The sequence below is a fragment of the Lepisosteus platostomus genome, chromosome 4 (genome assembly GCF_059453375.1).
Source record: "Lepisosteus platostomus isolate fLepPlt1 chromosome 4, fLepPlt1.hap1, whole genome shotgun sequence".
NCBI classification, from domain to species: Eukaryota; Metazoa; Chordata; class Actinopteri; order Semionotiformes; family Lepisosteidae; genus Lepisosteus; species Lepisosteus platostomus.
The window spans coordinates 33,890,739-33,909,154 of NC_142614.1; the positions used below are offsets into that span (position 1 = coordinate 33,890,739).

Sequence of the window (18,416 nt, forward strand, 5' to 3'; positions counted from 1 at the left end):
ATCGCTCTTTAGTTCCTGTATAGTATCACAGATGCCTTCCTAACAACAGCGCTTCTCTCACATCCTGACCTTTCTCCCAGTATTCAAACACTTTTCTATAAGCTGCAACATCCCACACACCCTCTGGCAGACCTAACTTTTTCCTCAATTTTTCTTCAGTTTCCTTCAACCTCTTCTCCTTACTCACATAATCTGATAGCTGTACTATCGTCTCATCACACCACTTTTTAGCCATTCTGAGAACAACAATGGAACAACAATGAAACAATAAAACACCGAAGCGCACCTGGGCTTCCCACCAAATAACACGGACACTCGCCGGGAGAGAAACGGAACTTACAGCACCAGATAGAAAATGCCTGCCTGGGACAGAATCGGGCCTTACAGCACCTAGATAGAGAATGGCTGCCCAGGACAGAATCGGGCCTTACAGTACCTAGATAGAGAATGCCTGCCCAGGACAGAATCGGGCCTTACAGCACCAAACAGAAAATGCCTGCCCGGGACAGAATCGGGCCTTACAGCACTTACCCACAACTGCACCGGTGCCTCCCTTGGGCCAGGGGAATTCCTGCTGGCTCGGCAAACTTACACTTAGGCTGTACATTGCTAGACAAGGGAGCCTCCCCACTACAGCACAAGAGAGTCAGGACTTTTGGAAAGAGGAGTCCTTACTTCCGATTTTGTGCACAGAATGCCGTCTTGGGTGCTGGATGGGAAAGTCTCGTGTGGTTGGAGTACCCTGCTTGCAGCATGAAATTATAGAAACCAAGCAATTCGAGCCTGAAGCGTTCATTCGTTCAGCCAAGCTTTATTGTATGCGTACAAGGTAGCATCGTAGCTATCGTAGCTCCAAGGGGATATGGTCCTACAGAACTTAAATATACATCCCCCCCCCTCCTCCTCCTCCTCCTCCTCCTCCTCCTCCCACCTCCTGTCTTTGATGTAACTGAAGGAAATAGAAACCTTCCTTTGTCATCAGGAGTTTAGTGTAAACATTCACCATTTGGGTAAACATTCACCATTTGGGGTGGTGGTAAGTACAGGGGGGGAAGCCTCTGTGATCAAGCAGGCGTGATGGTTACAGTTCTGCATGTAAAAGCTGTTAGCAGGCTCCATCAATACATAGATCTTTTCACACATGCTGTATTTAGAAAGAAAACAAGTCCAGGTTAAAATAACTAACAATGTCAGCCGCTGGTAAAAAGAAGACTTTTGGGGTCTGGCTAAACAGGTTTGACTAGGTTGCTATCGATTAAAACAAGGACCTACTCAGGCGAGACTTCTTTGGGACCTTCATTACTGTGGGAAGGCTACAATATATTGATGTTTGCTATTTTCTGTCCAGGCTCCTCTATATTAGGGACAGTTTATATGCAGATTTCCTACAGCAATACCGGTAAAAGGGGCAATGTGTTACAAGTATGCATAACTTTGTTACAGACCCCCCATCCTTATACAAGGTAGCTCCAGGGAAATGAGCACATACAGTATACAGTAGCAGTCTCCCATGACTACATCATAACTCCCAACCTAGACTAACACTTTGAACTACTTTATATACTTACACAACACTAATTGACACCCATGTGTGAATGTGGCTTGTAAACCTTTCATTAAATATTGCATTATTAAATAATAGAGACCCAATGTGCCTATTTAATGGCAAAGGCTTTATGGAGCTGTGTTATTACAGTCCCTTTGGTTATCAGCATGTCATACCATTGCACACTTGAATATAGACACATAAAGCACAGCCTCAGTTCAGTGTATTTCACTATATGTATGTCACTATAAGAAAGTGAGGGATTTATATTGTATATTGTATATTGTTTATATTTATATTTATATTGTACACAGCCTAAAGCATATGTTAAAAAGCACAAAACACAAAAATGATGGCACTGTTTTACAAACCCCTTACAGAACATAAAGGTTTTATCCAGTTTTCACTGTCTGTGAAACTAAGGGTCAAGGTCATTGTGATTATCCTGCTGCCTGTGGGAGTCTGTGCTGTTAGTTAGAGATGTTTTTAAAGCTTTCATTTGAAGACCAGCTGTTCACATACTGGGCTCCGCAGTGCTGAACAAGTGGATCTCTCATGGCGCATGTCTCAGAGAATATTAGTATTTTTTTCTCATCTCTCCCAGGGCTTTCTGTGGATCTTGTTTTGGTGAATTAGGTAAACAAAGTTAAAATTGATAGAGAAAAAATTAAACAAGTTTAAAATAATATATTTTCTCTTTTTACTGTGGTTATATAAAAAACAAATGGTTAAATTATACAGCAGGTTTGTCACATTTTGATGTTCAAAATACTGACAGTTTGCACTTTTCCATGTGAAATGGGGAAGTTGTGGGAAGTCACAATGCTCCATTGGCCATAAGGTGCGGATTAATCATCTATCATAAAGATAGATGCTTACAGCTACAGGCAAAATCAAAATATCTTATTAGGCAACTTTTACCTCTTTGTCAATACAAATGTTTTCAGCACTCATCTATATTATTGAAGTGTAAACAACAGCATTATAAGATAAATTATTACTTTTTTCCTTGGGTTTAATTTAAATAACTTACTGAATGAAATTTTAATTTGGTAGAATTATATAAATCTAATCCAAAATGTGTAAATACAATTAACAAATAAATTACTTCTGAATCATTTAATATCAGTTGCAAATAGTTGTAAATAGAATCAAAAACATACCATTAGCTTATAACTATAATTCAGAAAAATCCATATAAATTGTTTGAAACCACATTATAGGCATATGTCAAATTTTATTTTCCATTAGTATCCACAATCTAAATCACAGGCAATAGTGTATACATTTATTATGATAGTGATATTGGATTCAATCAAACTGATTGACTGATTACGTATAAGAGGAATGTATTAGATTGAATGGGTAAACAAATTACTCAACTATTTTTTTTTAAACTAAAGATTGGTTACACTTGTTGAAAATCAGATCATTTTGGGAATACGGTGACCTATAAGTCTATAAGACTAGACCAGGACCAGGGTGTGAGACGAAAGATGTACTGTATGGGTCTCTGAAGGTCTTTTTCAGACTCGTGTTGTAGGAAGGAATGGTTAACATGTGCAGTGAAAAACTGGAATTTTTATGAGACCATGAGGATAACATTAGAAAACATTTCGACATACAGAAAGTTTGGATTTTCAGTTTCATGAAAGATTGAATTTTTTCTGGTTAAGAAACTATAGAACATATCCTCTATTTTTAAATTGCACCTGGGCAGGTTAAGTCAAATTTAGCCTGACTTTGATTCGACTTACAGACCTAAAAACAATTAGGTCACATTTCTTCAGGGACCCAGTTGCAGAGAGAATGAAAGCTTAGAGGTTATCAAAGCCTTTTACAGTTCAGTGATAATTTTTATTCAGCAGATGGTAAAGGTAAAGTATACCCTATCTCTTTAGCCCAAATATTGTTAATACTACTCATCATAGCTCAGCGTTAAAAGAAAAAACTTTGTTCATAGGGCTGAGAATCCTTGTGACTGGTGCAGTTTTTTACTGTGCTTGTGACTCTGAGCACTTCAGTAAAACGACAGTGTGTCATGCAGTAAGGAAAGTGGTGTTTGCACTAAATCAGTATTTGCATGCATTTATAGTGTTTCTCTGCCATACATTAGTAAATACCATTAAACAGGGATTTAATGAAATACCAGTTTACATTTTATATATAATATAAATATTAGTATTTCCTAGTATAATGGGTACTCTTGACTGTACAGACATCATCATTATAGCCCCCACAGGCCAAATAAGGCTGATTTTTTTCTCATCAATGTACAGTTAAAAAATAAAATTCTAGCCTAAAAAATATGAATTAGTTACACAAAAAGACAATAAAAACTATCAATCATTTCCATCAAATAAGTTTTTAAACATTCGTGCCTACAATTGGTGTTACCTAGACGTAGGTATTCTTAATGTACAACTTCCATCATCACATTGTTTCCTACATTAACAAATGATCTATGACACATGGTGTCACATCAGCAACATGACACATGGTATCACATGATATGACACATGGTGTCACATCAGCAACATGTACATGACTCTGTCTGAGGGCATACTGCATTTGCTGTGCTGTAATCAGTAGATCTGTACACTGTGATGACCCTACTCCCATGCATCTGGATCAACAGGGTAGTAGAGCTAAGAGAGAGATTCGTCATTCTACTAAAAAAATAACAATTTTTTAGGATATATTATTCCAGTTTCATTTTGGTTCTATTTTTTCCCAATTAAAATTGTCATATTTGTACTTGGATTAAGACTTTCTGCAACTAGTGGGGGAAAGCCTCATACTATGTTATTACATACTATGTCAATGTTATTACCCTTTTATGTCTTTTGCAGGAGCTGGGGGAGGGCTGATGAGTAACTTCGAGCAGCTTGTCAGAGGAGTCTGGAAGCCAGAAACCAATGAGCTTTTAAAGATGTCGTAGTAAGTATTTTAGGGACTAAATCAACGTGCTATTCTGTACTATAATTAGAAGCTCTGATTTTTGTATTGTTTGTAGAAATTCTGGTGAAATCTTTAATTTGGTAGAATTGTTTAATGAAATATCTGGAGAAAGATGTACAGTGTGTTATTTTCAATACAATAAAGTTAAATGAGATAGTCTACCTAGAAGAGGTGTTAGTGGGGCCAGCAGGGGGTGCTCACACTGTGGTCCATGTGGGTCTTAATGCCCCAGTATAGTGACAGGGACACTATACTCTAAACAGGCACCGTCCTTCGGATGAGATGTAAACCGAGGTCCTGACTCTCTGTGGTCATTAAAAACCTAGGGCGTTTCTCAAAAAAGAGTAGGGGTGTAACCACGGCCTCCTGGCCAAATTTCCCATTGGCCCTTACCAATCATGGCCTCCTAATAATCCCCATCTATGAATTGGCTTCATTACTCTGCTCTCCTCCCCACTGATAGCTGATGTGTGGTGAGCGTTCTGGCGCACTAAGGCTGCCATCACATCATCCAGGTGGATGCTGCACATTGTTGGTGGTGGAGGGGAGTCCCCGTTATCTTTATCTGTAAAGCACTTTGAGTGGACTGTCCAGAAAAGCGCTATATAAGTGTAAGCAATTATTATCATTATTATTAGATAAACTTCAGGTGCAGGTTCAATTTACTGTATATGTCTGGTGATAATTATTCTGATAAAAAGAACTCCATGCAACAAATGTAACTAACAGTATATACATTTCTCTTACAATTTTTACTTTGCACATCCTGTTCCAGCTCTTTCCAATATATATTGGATTTGAATTGCAGACATAATGTGTCCATTTATTCAAATACAGCCTCCTGCCTATTTTAGCATCTTTTTGGTTAACCCAAAGAACATATAAGACATTGAGGGACAGAAATGAAATTATACCTGAAAATACCTAGCTATACACTGTAAAGGAGCATTCCTCTGTACTTTGACAATAAGTACACTTCTGACCATGAATCAATTTTCTAACCGCTTTATCCAATACTATTTCAGCAAGCAACAGAAACAAAACAGGAGCAGGGTACAGCCTGGATGGGTGGAAAACAGACACAGACACACACACTCTCACACCAGGACTAATTTTCCCAGAAGCCAAATAACCTACCAGTTTGTTTTTAGATTGTGGGAGGAAAACTAGAGGAAATGTGCCCAACTAGAGAAAATGCACCCAAATATGTGGGGAAGATACAAACTCCATGCAGAAGCACCCTAAATCTGGAACTGAGCCCAGGATCCCAGCGCTGCAAGGCAGCAATGCTAACCACAGCTCCACCGTGAATATATATTTGCTCTAATTATGAATCTAGCTAATCTCTGGTGTCACCAGAGGTGATGTTCACTTCATTGCCCTCACCCTCCGCCATCAAACTTGTTGTCTTATCGAAAATATTGATGGCAGTGATTGATTCTCCTTCAAAAGGATGTCTCCTTTTGCCTTCTTCTTTTTCTTTCCACTCATATAATCTCGACTTGTTGCCTACACTCCATGATTTGATTAATAGTTTTCAGCCTAACGTTAGACCTGTACGCAGAGTCTCAACATTTCATAAAGCATGTGAGTGCTGCACTTTTCAGGATTTACCAAGATTTATCCCATAAGTATTTATTTAATACAGGTACTAGAATTATTTAAGATAGATTTTCAGGGCCCAATATTATTTTTACAGTTTTACTTAAAGAAACAAGAGAAGCTATTAACAAAAGCTTTTAACATTCAAGCTTTCTCTGGAGACGGGGTAATACTATTGACTGAAAAACTGAAACGTACAATAGTTCCCAGCCATGAAAAATGGTTAATATGTACTTAGATTAAGAACTAGTTAAAGGATACAAACAACAAGTGTGATAACAAAGTAGGATTGCAAAACTGTAAAAAATATTCAGCATTGGGCAGATGATATTTAATGTTGATGCAGATAAAAAGGAAAATAAAACCTAAATATAAAAGGTGAAATGCTGTGTTTGAAGAACTGAAGAAGCTTCTTAAGAAATAAGTTTTAGGTGTTAATGTAGTCAAATAATTTTCATCTTACTGACACATTTGGAAAAACAGGAAAATGGCTAACAGAATGTTACACACCTAGGTATCAGAAGATACACACCTAGGTTCAAAGAAATGATACACACTAACAGACTAAAATGGCTGGATGAGATACAATAGACCTTTGAATGTGTTTTAAACGTGTAAAACCTTTTGATAAAAAAAGTTCCTTTTTCTAAGGACCAAGTCTTTAGAAACCACTGTGAGGAAGGGTAGTCTACATACTCCACAGTAAACTGTAAAAGTTAATCATGTTACAGAAAAAATACAATATACTGTATCTAAAAGTCTTCCAATGCTGTACTTCTGCTATTGAATTCACGCAAAAATTGATTATGTTCTATGATATAATCTAATCTTTGTTTTGCAGTCCAACCAAAGTCACTCTGATTGGAGCTGTGCTCTTCACTCTGCAAGAGAGTCAATATTTTCCACTGGCCAGACATCACCTGATGTTCTTCTACACCATCTTTGTTGTCATCAATAAGGTACATTATGTCTATTTCTTAGTGTCTAAAGCATCTGTGGGCAAACTACGGCCAGCAGGCCGCATCCGGCCCGCCAGCCAGTTTTAACCCGGCCCTTGAAGTAAAAAATAAATGAGTCAATATTCGCCATATTACACTTTGTTTAGTGCTATTTTTTCTTACTTTTCATTATTCGTGCCGTTAGATGCCACACAAACGTTTTACCACGGTGATTCCAAACTGTGCATCGCGCCACCTTGGGGAGGCGCAATTGTTCGTCAGGGGCATCTCAGGTATTGCTATTCAAAAAACATTTTTATTACGAGCAAAACCCACTGTTTGTGCACACAGAATGTACTCGTCGTGCATTACCGAGGTAGATTGTGTCACATGACACTGGCCACAAGAGTCGGCAGTCTGTAAGCAGCATACCAGTTGACCGCAGCTTCGGTGTTTCATGTTTCTATGAGTGGTCATTCTGTGAGTTTTTTGTTACATGATCGCAATTGAGAGGTTTTTAAATATGAGTAAAAAAGGTGAAGGAAATGAAACGGAAATGCAAATACAGAAAGTATGATGACAGTTTCTTGAATTTTGGTTTCACATGCACAATTGTGGACACTGAAGAATGTCCTCACTGTGTTGTCTACCTTAAAGTGTTTGCTGCTGAGAGCATGCTCTCCAATAAATTGAAATGTCATTTGGAAACTGTTCACGGTAGTTTTGTTAAGTAAGCCTAGTGAGTATTTTCCGTGCAACTTTCGTGCAAAGCAAAGCTGCTTTTTCTAACCAAACTACAGTCACCAGCAAATTTATTTTTTCATCATACCAAGTTGCGTACCGAATAGCACAATGCAAAAAACCTCACACCGTTGGAGTACAGATGCAGCCATTCAAAATGCGCGGTAAAAACCCGCGGTACAGTAACCTACCCACAAGCCACCGCAGGGCACCGCGGTAAGTGATTGGCTGGCCAAAATGACCGACAGGGGCACTCGTGGTGCATTGGTTGGTAGTGCAAAGATTTAATCATTTAATGTCTTTACTGTGCACATTTTAATCCGCTTAGTTTTGAATATTTATATGGATTTTACCACTAAAGGGAAATTTTAGTAGCTGAGCATAAAAAGAAGAGGAGCATAACGCATCTGAAGGTCATAAACGATATTAATTTAGGAACATAAACATTACTGTATGTATGTAAACTGTACTGTGTATGGCTGGTCTTGGTAGTTTAAAGAAAAAATACACACCAGTCTTCCATTTCTCCCTAAACATTTTAAGCATGAAAGTTTTATGAAACGGTACCCAAATATGTGATTGCTGTATAGAATGAATTTTAATTTAAAAAAATTATTTAACACGAACATTAATCTTCCGCCTGAGAACAGTCACCCGTTGCTACCCAACGCAGAAACACAGCCACTAACTAGCAAAGAGAGGACATTAGCTACCCAATATGATAAAGAAATAAATGATTATTTTGTTTATTTCTTTTGGACATTTATTTGAACATTTCCATCGATTGTACAAGCACTTGGAAACTGTCCAATCCCTAGTTCATCAGGCATTTTACCGGTCTGGCGCCGGTCTGTGTCTTCCAGGATATAATGCCAGCGAACTCTTGTTTTTATGTCCACTATAACAGACAATCTCCTTTGCTTTTAACCGAGCGTTTAATAATTTCCTAAAATGAAAATGATTTACTTTATTTCCCTCACGGGATCAATAAAAGTATCTATCATCTGTCTAAACTATGGGACAGAATTCTGGGGTCTCCCCATACCAGAGATTATGGTAGGGCTTCAGAATGGTGATTGGCTGACACCATCTGACACCCCTCTGATTGGAGAAAAAAGACGTGCTGGTTTGCTATACATACTGTACCAGGAAGAGAATTTCTTTCTATTCAAAACGTGTATTTTAAAAGTTAAAGAAGTAAAAACCTTACAGCGTACACAGATTTCTAAACTGATCAGGATCGTTATCTTTGTCTTATGCATAATAATGTTCACCGCTCTGTCCAGCAAATTAATAATAAACTTTATTTTATATAGCGTTTTAAATGAATAAGTAATTAGATTGCTCATAAACCTAATCACTTGCTTTTTCTTTTTATTTAGGCTCAGATTTCAACTATAGATCGTATTATTAATAACCATAATAACAACCAACCAACAAAAACAACCATATAAACATAATACCAACCAAAAAAATAGATAACAACCACAATACAAAATCAAATATATCAAACCATTTTACTCTCGCAAAATCCTCCAATTATCATAATCCCGCCCCTTATGCAAAACCAAACCTTCCTCCCATCCCAGTTTATCCTGTTTATCATAAACAAAATCCACCTCAATTTTCAACATAAAGCATTACACAAAATCAATACCTCAACACTCCATACTCAACAACGATAATTCACAAATAGCCAGAACATGTAACTACACATTCCCAAACAGACCTAATTTCCATAGCCCCGCCCCTTATGCAAAACCAACATCCCTCCCCTGTTCTCTCTCTCCCCTGGCGGTTGTAATTGTTTTTATTTTCAAATAAATTTTAGCAAAGTCATGTATTTTAAAAATCTTAAGATTTTTATATTTATGTCTTTATTTAGTGGTTTCATTAGTGACAAAGGCTAAACTTTCTTGGAAAAATGTCTTTTATGTAAACCATGTTTGCTATTAATTCATTCAGGGCTAAAATATGTTCATTGTCTTCTAATGAAAGAAGGGTTCCTTTCGCCGTAGTCGGGTTGAAATTAGAAGCTTGCCACGCCCGGACTGTTACACCAACGCATTAGCATGTTAAAGCGATTTCATTGAGGAGCCTAGCCTTTAACGAGGTGTCTCTCGCTGGAAATCTCGCCTCCTACTTTGAAAATACCCGTGAAACCGGTTCAATTCGTCACAGCCAGCACTCCTGCAGAGAGGGGGGTTGTACTTGCAGTGTATACAGTACACGCGTTATGCTCTTCGTTAATGTCTAAGCCGGAACATATCATTATATCTCATTTTGTATTTCTTAAAAAAAAATCGTTTTCCCAGCCTAACAGTATTGTTTTTAACCTGTAAAGCGCTTTGAGGAGCCACCTTTAAAGGCGCCATATACAATAAAGTTCATTATTATTACTATTGTAAATTTGCTGGACAGAGAGGTGAACATTATTACACAGAAGACAAAGATAGCGATTTACGTTGCATTGTGTATCGTGCTGCTTTAATACAGTTTTAAATAATTAAAAGTCTAAACAGTATCAGCTTTATTTATGGGTTTTAAATAAAGGTGATTTAAACGCGATTTAAATCAATATAAATGTTTATATTGTAACGCATAGGTGACTATTCATTGTTATTAAAATGACTTAAATTCGATCATGTTGTGATATTTAGAAATATACATTTGTTTGGTGCGAGTGAAGTTTTATTTAATCTCTGAGCCATACTGATTCTTCTGGAAGCCAGTTTCCGCCAGGGAGTAAAAAAAAAAACACACTATGGTATTCTCTCCAATGCAGTGCAGTTAAAAACATACCTCTGATGCTGCTCCTAAATGAATATCGTTTATGACCATCAGAAGCTTTATGCTCCTTTTCTTTTTTCCAGTGGATTGAACAGGGAGAGGCATTTCATGATGTACTTTTCACTGATGAAACAACAGTGGCTCTGGAACAGTTTTCAACCATGTCGTTTTATAAAAAGGTGAGATATGTACATGTTACTGAAGCTAAAAGTTTAGCCTTTGTCACTAATGTTACCACTAAATAAAGACATATAGAAATCCCTACGTTACAGACTGTATATGGCTGGTATTGGTAGTTTAAAGAAAAAATACACACCAGTATTCCACTTTCTCCCTAAACATTTTAAGCATCAGAGTCTTACATGTGGTTATTTCGGAAACGTTTGTACGTGCTCCTTCTGACCATGTTACTGTTTACTGTTACTGACCATATTAAGTTTAAGTGCCTGTGGGCACTTTTCCTGTCCGTGGGGGGTGGACCGTCTTTCATTAGAAGGTTAGTCTGTTCTACTCTGAGAATGTAGAGGGGGTGGAAAGTGCCCGCGGTCATTTAATTAGTACTAAAATTCGCACTGATTCCCTTGCGAAGATACGGACATAGGAATATTCGTGCGTGGTCAAAAAATGGCATAAAAACGACAAAGTGAAGGCTGTGAAAACATTCACAATGTACTTTATACACAAAGCAAATATACCCCCCCCCCCCCCTCTCAATTCAATTCAAGCTGCTTTATTAGCATGACAGATGGGTACAATCAGTGTTGGGTATTTACTTTGCTTTGAGATGCCACTTTTAAAGGTGATATATAAAATCAAGGCTTTAACTTGCTTTAACTCCGCAAGTCTGAGTTCTTGTGTCTGTCCTATCCGAACCCGAAAGTATTACAATATGTATCTTTATAGCAGGTGGTGTACAGCTTTTTAGTATAGATTACACTTTTCTAAAATGTATTTAAAAAATAAAAAAGATTACAATCTAATCTTTCCACGTTTGATCCCAAAATAAATCTAAACGGGGAGAAAGCTATGCTGAAAGTTTATTAAGATACTTAGAAGACAAAGATATCAATTTATGTTGCATTTGTCTGATTGTGAATCAAAAAACACATATATTTAAACCCGCATTTGCGATTTAAATCAAAACGTTATTTAAATCAATATAAATGTTTATATTGTAACGCCTAGGTGACTATTCATTGTTATTAAAATTACTTAAATTCGATCATGTTGTGATATTTAGAAATATAAATTTGTTTGGTGCGAGTGAGGTTTTATTTAATCTCTGACTCAGTGATGGCCTGGCATGGTGAGGTGCGCTGGCAGCTATGTGGTGTTACGCAGTGGTGGCCTGACACGGTGAGGTGCCCTGGCAGCTGTATGATGCAGTGGTGGCCTGGCACGGTGAGGTGCTCTTGCAGCTATGTGACGCAGTGGTGGCCTGGCACGGTGAGGTGCGCTGGCAGCTGTGTGATGCAGTGGTGGTCGGGTATGTAGAGGTGCACTGGCAGCTGTGTGTTGTGACGCAGTGGTGGCCTGGCACGGTGAGGTGCGCTGGCAGCTGTGTGATGCAGTGGTGGCCTGGCACGGTGAGGTGCGCTGACAGCTGTGTGGTGTGGCGCAGTTGTGGCCTGGCACGGTGAAGTGCGCTGGCAGCTGTGTGATGCAGTGGTGGCCTGGCACCGTGAGGTGCGCTGGCAGCTGTGTGGTGTGACCCAGTGGTGGCCTGGCACGGTGAAGTGCGCTGGCAGCTGTGTGGTGTGATACAGTGGTGGCCTGGCACGGTGTAGTGCGCTGGCAGCTGTGTGGTGTGACGCAGTGGTGGCCTGGTACGGTGAGGTGCGCTGGCAGCTGTGTGGTGTGACGCAGTGGTGGCCTGGCATGGTGAAGTGCGCTGGCAGCTGTGTGGTGTGACGCAGTGGTGGCCTGGTACGGTGAGGTGCGCTGGCAGCTTTGTGGTGTGACGCTGTGGTGGCCTGGCACGGTTACATGCGCTGGCAGCTGTGTGGTGTGACGCAGTGATGGCCTGGCATGGTGAGGTGCGCTGGCAGCTATGTGGTGTTACGCAGTGGTGGCCTGACACGGTGAGGTGCCCTGGCAGCTGTATGATGCAGTGGTGGCCTGGCACGGTGAGGTGCGCTTGCAGCTATGTGACGCAGTGGTGGCCTGGCACGGTGAGGTGCCCTGGCAGCTGTGTGATGCAGTGGTGGTCGGGTATGTAGAGGTGCACTGGCAGCTGTGTGTTGTGACGCAGTGGTGGCCTGGCACGGTGAGGTGCGCTGGCATAAAATGAATATATTCATGTGCATCCAACACACAGTTCAACGCTAGCAACTACACAAAATCTAAAATATGAGCTCTACTTGCCACTTACAATACCAACAGTACCAGCTAACTTTAGTAGTGACATTTTCATGGATCTTTTTAACAATAAAATTTACAACATCAGACTTCAGACACAATTAAACAGGCCTCAAAAAAGTCTGGTACAAACATTTTCAGCATGGTGAAACATGGTGAACATTTCCACCACTGCGTCACACCACACAGCTGCCAGCGCACCTCACCGTGCCAGGCCACCACTGCATCACCCAGCTGCCAGCTGCATCACCTGAAGAGTGCTGGCTGTGACGAATTAAACAGGTTTTACAGGTTTCAATCACAGACCATGTGACATGGGAGTCAGGAAACTACAGTAACACACAGCGCCACCGGATTTGATAACGCTATAAAAACGCTATAAAATAATGTGACTTGGCACAGAACAAGTTTACAGCACAGTACAAAAATAAATGCTGACCATGACTTTAGAAGTGACTTTTGAGTGTAATTGCCTTACACTCAATTTAAACACAAGCTGTCTTTAGCCCTCTAAGCTGGTTCATACAGAAATGTAGAGATCCAGGCTCAGAACACACAGCTTCATTAGCGAATACATATGCAGGACAACTAGAGAAGACGTTTTACAGAGGATGGATTTTTAGAAACATCCCATCAGTGACATCACTGAAGTCAACTCCTAGGTACTGTAACTGTCGTGTGGATAGTTTCACAAGAATCAGACAAAGGTTTAAGCATCGCTTGTTCTAGATAAAACTGCAAAAAAAAAACAACCACCAATAATGTACTTCTTTGCGGCTCTGTTTGCCCAAATCATATATTCACAACGTGAAATCTAGAAAATAATATTACGTAACCAAAATCCGCAATATGGAAACAGAACCTGTGTAATTGTTGATAGATGATGTACTCGTAACATTTTTTCAAGACGAACTACAACATTTAAAAAATGACTTGTATGTACTTGATATCTCTAATCAATCCACGGGTCCCAGCACAAAACGAAACTAGAACGCATACCGTTTCGCGCTTCTTATTAGTTGCTCAAAAGTAATTTGACCGTATGAAATGCATAATATAAACCTAGAAACATATACGTGAGCAGTACTTAAGCACTGTAGTATCAGTGTTAAGACATACCTCTCAAATACTGTAAATCAAGTTAAAAATATCTCAAGACCGATTCTGGTCATAATGAAACCATGTTTCGTGTATGTTTTCTTTCTCATCTTGAAATAACTCATTTCTAAATACCTTTTTCACTGTTAACATCTTGCAGCAACTCTGCAACAAAATATACACTCTTGACAGTTCATCCTGCTACCAACATTAAATAAAACAAATCTTAAGATTTCTATATTTATGTCTTTATTTAGTGGTTTCATTAGTGACAAAGGCTAAACTTTCTTGGAAAAATGTATTTTATGTGTTGCAGAAAAAACTGACTTGCTTTAACAAAATATGTTTACAAATCCTTTCACCTGGCATTTTCGTAGTTAGAAATTATGGAACGCTCTGTTAAAAGCAAGGGAGTTTTTATGTCCATTGCAGTTCTTTTGCAACATGAATATAATTATATCGTTATTAATTTCTTGAGATACGCGATTCCATATTATATTCCCTTTTAATCAAATTCTAAAAGTATGCTTGTTGACTCCGGTATCACGTTAGTTAAAGACTTCGAAGCTTACAATGTTTAGGGAGAAATGGAATACTGGTGTGTATTTTTTTCTTTAAAGTACCGAGACCAGCCATATACTGTATGTTTATGTTCCAAAATTAATATCGTTTATGGCCTTCACACGCGTTACAGTATGCTCCTATTTTTTTATGCTCAGCTACTAAGATTTCCCTTCAGTGGTAAAATTAGATATGAATATTCAATACTTAAACGGGCACAGTTAAGACACTAAATATACATATACATACTGTATACAGTACAGTTTGCATACGGTAATATGTTTATGTTACGCGATTAAAAAATAAATAAATAAAAATGAAAAGTCCAGCACCAGCTGGATTTGAACACACAACCTGCCAGTTGGTAGTCACGCACCTAGACCAGTAGGCTACAAGACAGCTCGCATGAACAGGCAGGCGAAACAGCCCTACACAGCCCTGTCGCAGTACACGGATATAATCATACCGTTATTAAATTCTTTAGATACGCGATTCCATATTATATTCCCTTTTAATCAAATTCTAAAAGTATGCTTGTTGACTCCGGTATCACGTTAGTTAAAGACTTCGAAGCTTACAATGTTTAGGGAGAAATGGAATACCGGTGTGTATTTTTCCAAGTATACAGCTTGTCCAAAGTCATCCATTATTAATACTATTAGTAATATCTTCAGTAAAGGCTTTGATGCATAAATATTTCTGATAAAGGTAGGTTGTGTACTTTTGTCCAACTGAGCAATCTTGCTTTCATAAAATATACCAACATTTTAATGACAGATGATTAACATGCTGTAATACACAGTTCAAAATTAAAGGCTCAAATGCTGTAATAAATAATAATAAAAAATAATAAAATTTGGATCAACTTTGTTTTACTTTTCCAATTTATAATCTTTTGTAAAATATCGCACTGCCATAGAACTTATTTTTGACACAGGGGAGGTATGTGGAAATTTGACATGTCAAGGGATGCATAGACCCAAAAATGTTTGGGAATCCCTGCTTTACCAATTTGATTCACCAGTGAGAGTGGGTCCATCGTACTGTGAGGGAACCTGCGCCAAAATGAGTGGATTGAAGAAGCAGAAAGTTGACAGTGAATGCAGAGTGTTCAACAAAGAATAGGCTGCAAAATACTTTTTCTCAGAGGTTGGAACAAAAGCTATATGTTTAATTTATAAGGAAAGTGTCGCAGTATTCAAAGAATACAATCTCAGTTGGCATTTTTCTACCAAACATGCTAAATATGCTATCAGCTATGCGAGGAGCGGGCTAATAGAGCTTCCAAACTAGCCGCTAGTTTACAGGCTCATCAAAATGTATTTTTGCACCCTACTACTATCCAAGAGGCCAGCACAGGCAAGCTACAATACCTGCTTGCATATAAAATTTCTAAACAAAGCAAGCCGCTCTCTGAAGGGGAGCTTTTAAAGGAGTGTGTGATAGAAACCACAGATATTCTTTGTCCAAAGAGCAAGAGCAAAGTTTAGAAAATAAGTTTATCACGCAGAACAGTTACTCATTGGGTCGAGGTAATCGGTGAAGACTTGGCTTGTGAGTTTTATTCAATTTTATTTTTATATTTAAAATATGTTTTTCTTTCAGGTTATTGTTAACCTTGATCTGATAAGCCTATGTTGGATTTTAAACTTATAAAGGGCATAGGCTATCCATAACAGCAGCCTGAAGTGGCCCGCTATACAGTTTCAAAATTTTATGTGGCCCCTGAGACAAAAAAGTTTACCCACCCCTGGTCTAAAGTGTCTGTTGTAGTTTGACTGTTCACATTTCACTAATGCTTAAGATTAGTTATTTGTAATAATAGCCTAACAACATTTATTAACATGTTATTAGTGATGTTCTAAACAGTTATAAAACATAATTGCACAGGGGGATTGTGTTGTGGTAGTGTATAGGGTATTGATCTGAATTTAGGTTTTACTGGTAACATTGGAGTATCTAAGTACAGTAGAAGTTGGTTTTAATCGCATTTATGACAGCTTTAATACATAATGAATATATTTAATTAAGAAATGGCATGAACAACTCTAATATGAAGATAACCACATTTCTTGTCTAAAGTTCTAAGCATTAAAGAAGTACTTCTGATTTTAGATGTATATTTTGCTTCTCTAATTTATGTGTTTTTTTTATACCCTTGCTTGTGCATGACTCAGGCCTAGTTAGCTAAGTATTCCTTTTTTAGTAAAAGTTTGTGAACAGGGGATTATTGTTTTTTTGTATAAAGTACTGGTCTCAGATCTTGTGATTTCATTGTTTTTGGTATTTGAGTTATGATAAAATATCAGTATGATAATAAGCCCCACACTGTGCTAGGATTACAAAGGCATAACTTTAGGGAAAATGTGCAGCAGGGTTGTGGTTTCATGGGCTTAACCCTCTCACACAAATATATTTGCTGTAATGACAGATTTTCTTCAAATTAAAATAAAAAAACATTATTGAATATACTGTATCAATACCTTATAGCACACTGGCTTGTTTTAGACATTTTTTCTTAAAAGTTGGCTTTTGATAGTTGCCTTTATTTTCATTATTGGGCTATTTCTGGCCAATAAGCAAGAAGTAATTCTTTCTGATTGGATGATTTACTTTAGAGAGTTGAAAAAGTCTTTATTTTTTTCATGCTCGTTTCAACAGTAATTTTTTTAAAATTGTACAACTAAAACACAAAATCATCTCATGAATTATCTACTAGCAAGTTCAGAATCATCTTTCCCTTGATCCAGTCATTACTCAGGCATGCCAACACCAGCTTGTCACTAGCCATGCTCTGGGCCTACTAGCCAGTATTGAAACAACTCAAACACATCACCAAAAAAGGGGTAGATATGCTCTGTGATTGCCAGTTTAAGTTTACAGAAAAATGCTCCGTGCAGAAACTAAGACTGTAAGGTTATCAGATTATAATGATTGAAACTTCAGATACTGTAAACTTCAGATACTTTGTAGAAATATACTGTAGTACAGGGGGATTCACTGTCCTCCTGAATTTTCAAGTAAGTCAAATAAACCAATGCAAACTGGTCCTAAAACATAAAACAAAGTCATTAATGAGATAAGATAAATTATTATTGAGCTGGTGGAAAAATAAATGCATCAAAATCTTTCTCTATATTTGCAGACAAAAGATGTAACCGAGAAGAGAGCAACTCTTTGTATTCTCTGGTTTTGTTGAAAATGTGAATGACAGGCATCATTAGCAATGTGATTAACAAAGTGGTAATAATAATAATAATAATAGCTTACACTTAAATAGCGCTTTTCTGGACACTCCACTCAAAGCGCTTTACAGGTAATGACAGGGACTCCCCTCCACCCTCCACCACCACCACCAATGTGCAGCATCCACCTGGATGATGCGACGGCAGCCATAGTGCGCCAGAACGCTCACCACACATCAGCTATCAGTGGGGAGGAGAGCAGAGTAATGAAGCCAATTCACAGAGGGGGATTGTTAGGAGGCCATGATTGATAACAGCCGATGGGGAAATTTGGCCAGGATGCCGGGGTTACACCCCTACTCTTTTCGAGAAACACCCTGGGATTTTTAATGACCACAGAGAGTCAGGACCTCGGTTTTACGTCTCATCCGAAGGACGGCGCCTGTTTTTACAGTATAGTGTCCCCGTCACTACACTGGGGCATTAGGACCCACATGAGCCGCAGGGTGAGCGCCCCCTGCTGGCCCCCCTAACGCCTCTTCCAGCAGCAACCTTAGTTTTTCCCAGGAGGTCTCCCATCCAGGTACTGACCAGGCTCACACCTGCTTAGCTTCAGTGGGTTGCCAGTTGTGAGTT

At 38.6% G+C, this 18,416-nt stretch overlaps 1 protein-coding gene and 1 long non-coding RNA gene across 3 annotated transcripts in view; one reads left to right on the forward strand and one right to left on the reverse strand.

The window, feature by feature from the left end:
- tmem38b (transmembrane protein 38B) overlaps window positions 1-18,416 on the forward strand; it is a 74,887-nt gene that overhangs the window by 45,580 nt on the left and 10,891 nt on the right. For both annotated transcript variants that reach the window (XM_088629454.1, XM_088629455.1), the window contains 2 exons: window positions 4,399-4,486; window positions 6,951-7,068. In XM_088629454.1, coding sequence (XP_088485580.1) covers window positions 4,399-4,486; window positions 6,951-7,068 — 206 coding nt within the window. The remainder of the gene's footprint in view (window positions 1-4,398; window positions 4,487-6,950; window positions 7,069-18,416) is intronic.
- Window positions 1-18,416, reverse strand: part of LOC148673145 (uncharacterized) — a 43,026-nt gene that overhangs the window by 10,359 nt on the left and 14,251 nt on the right. The window lies entirely within an intron of this gene.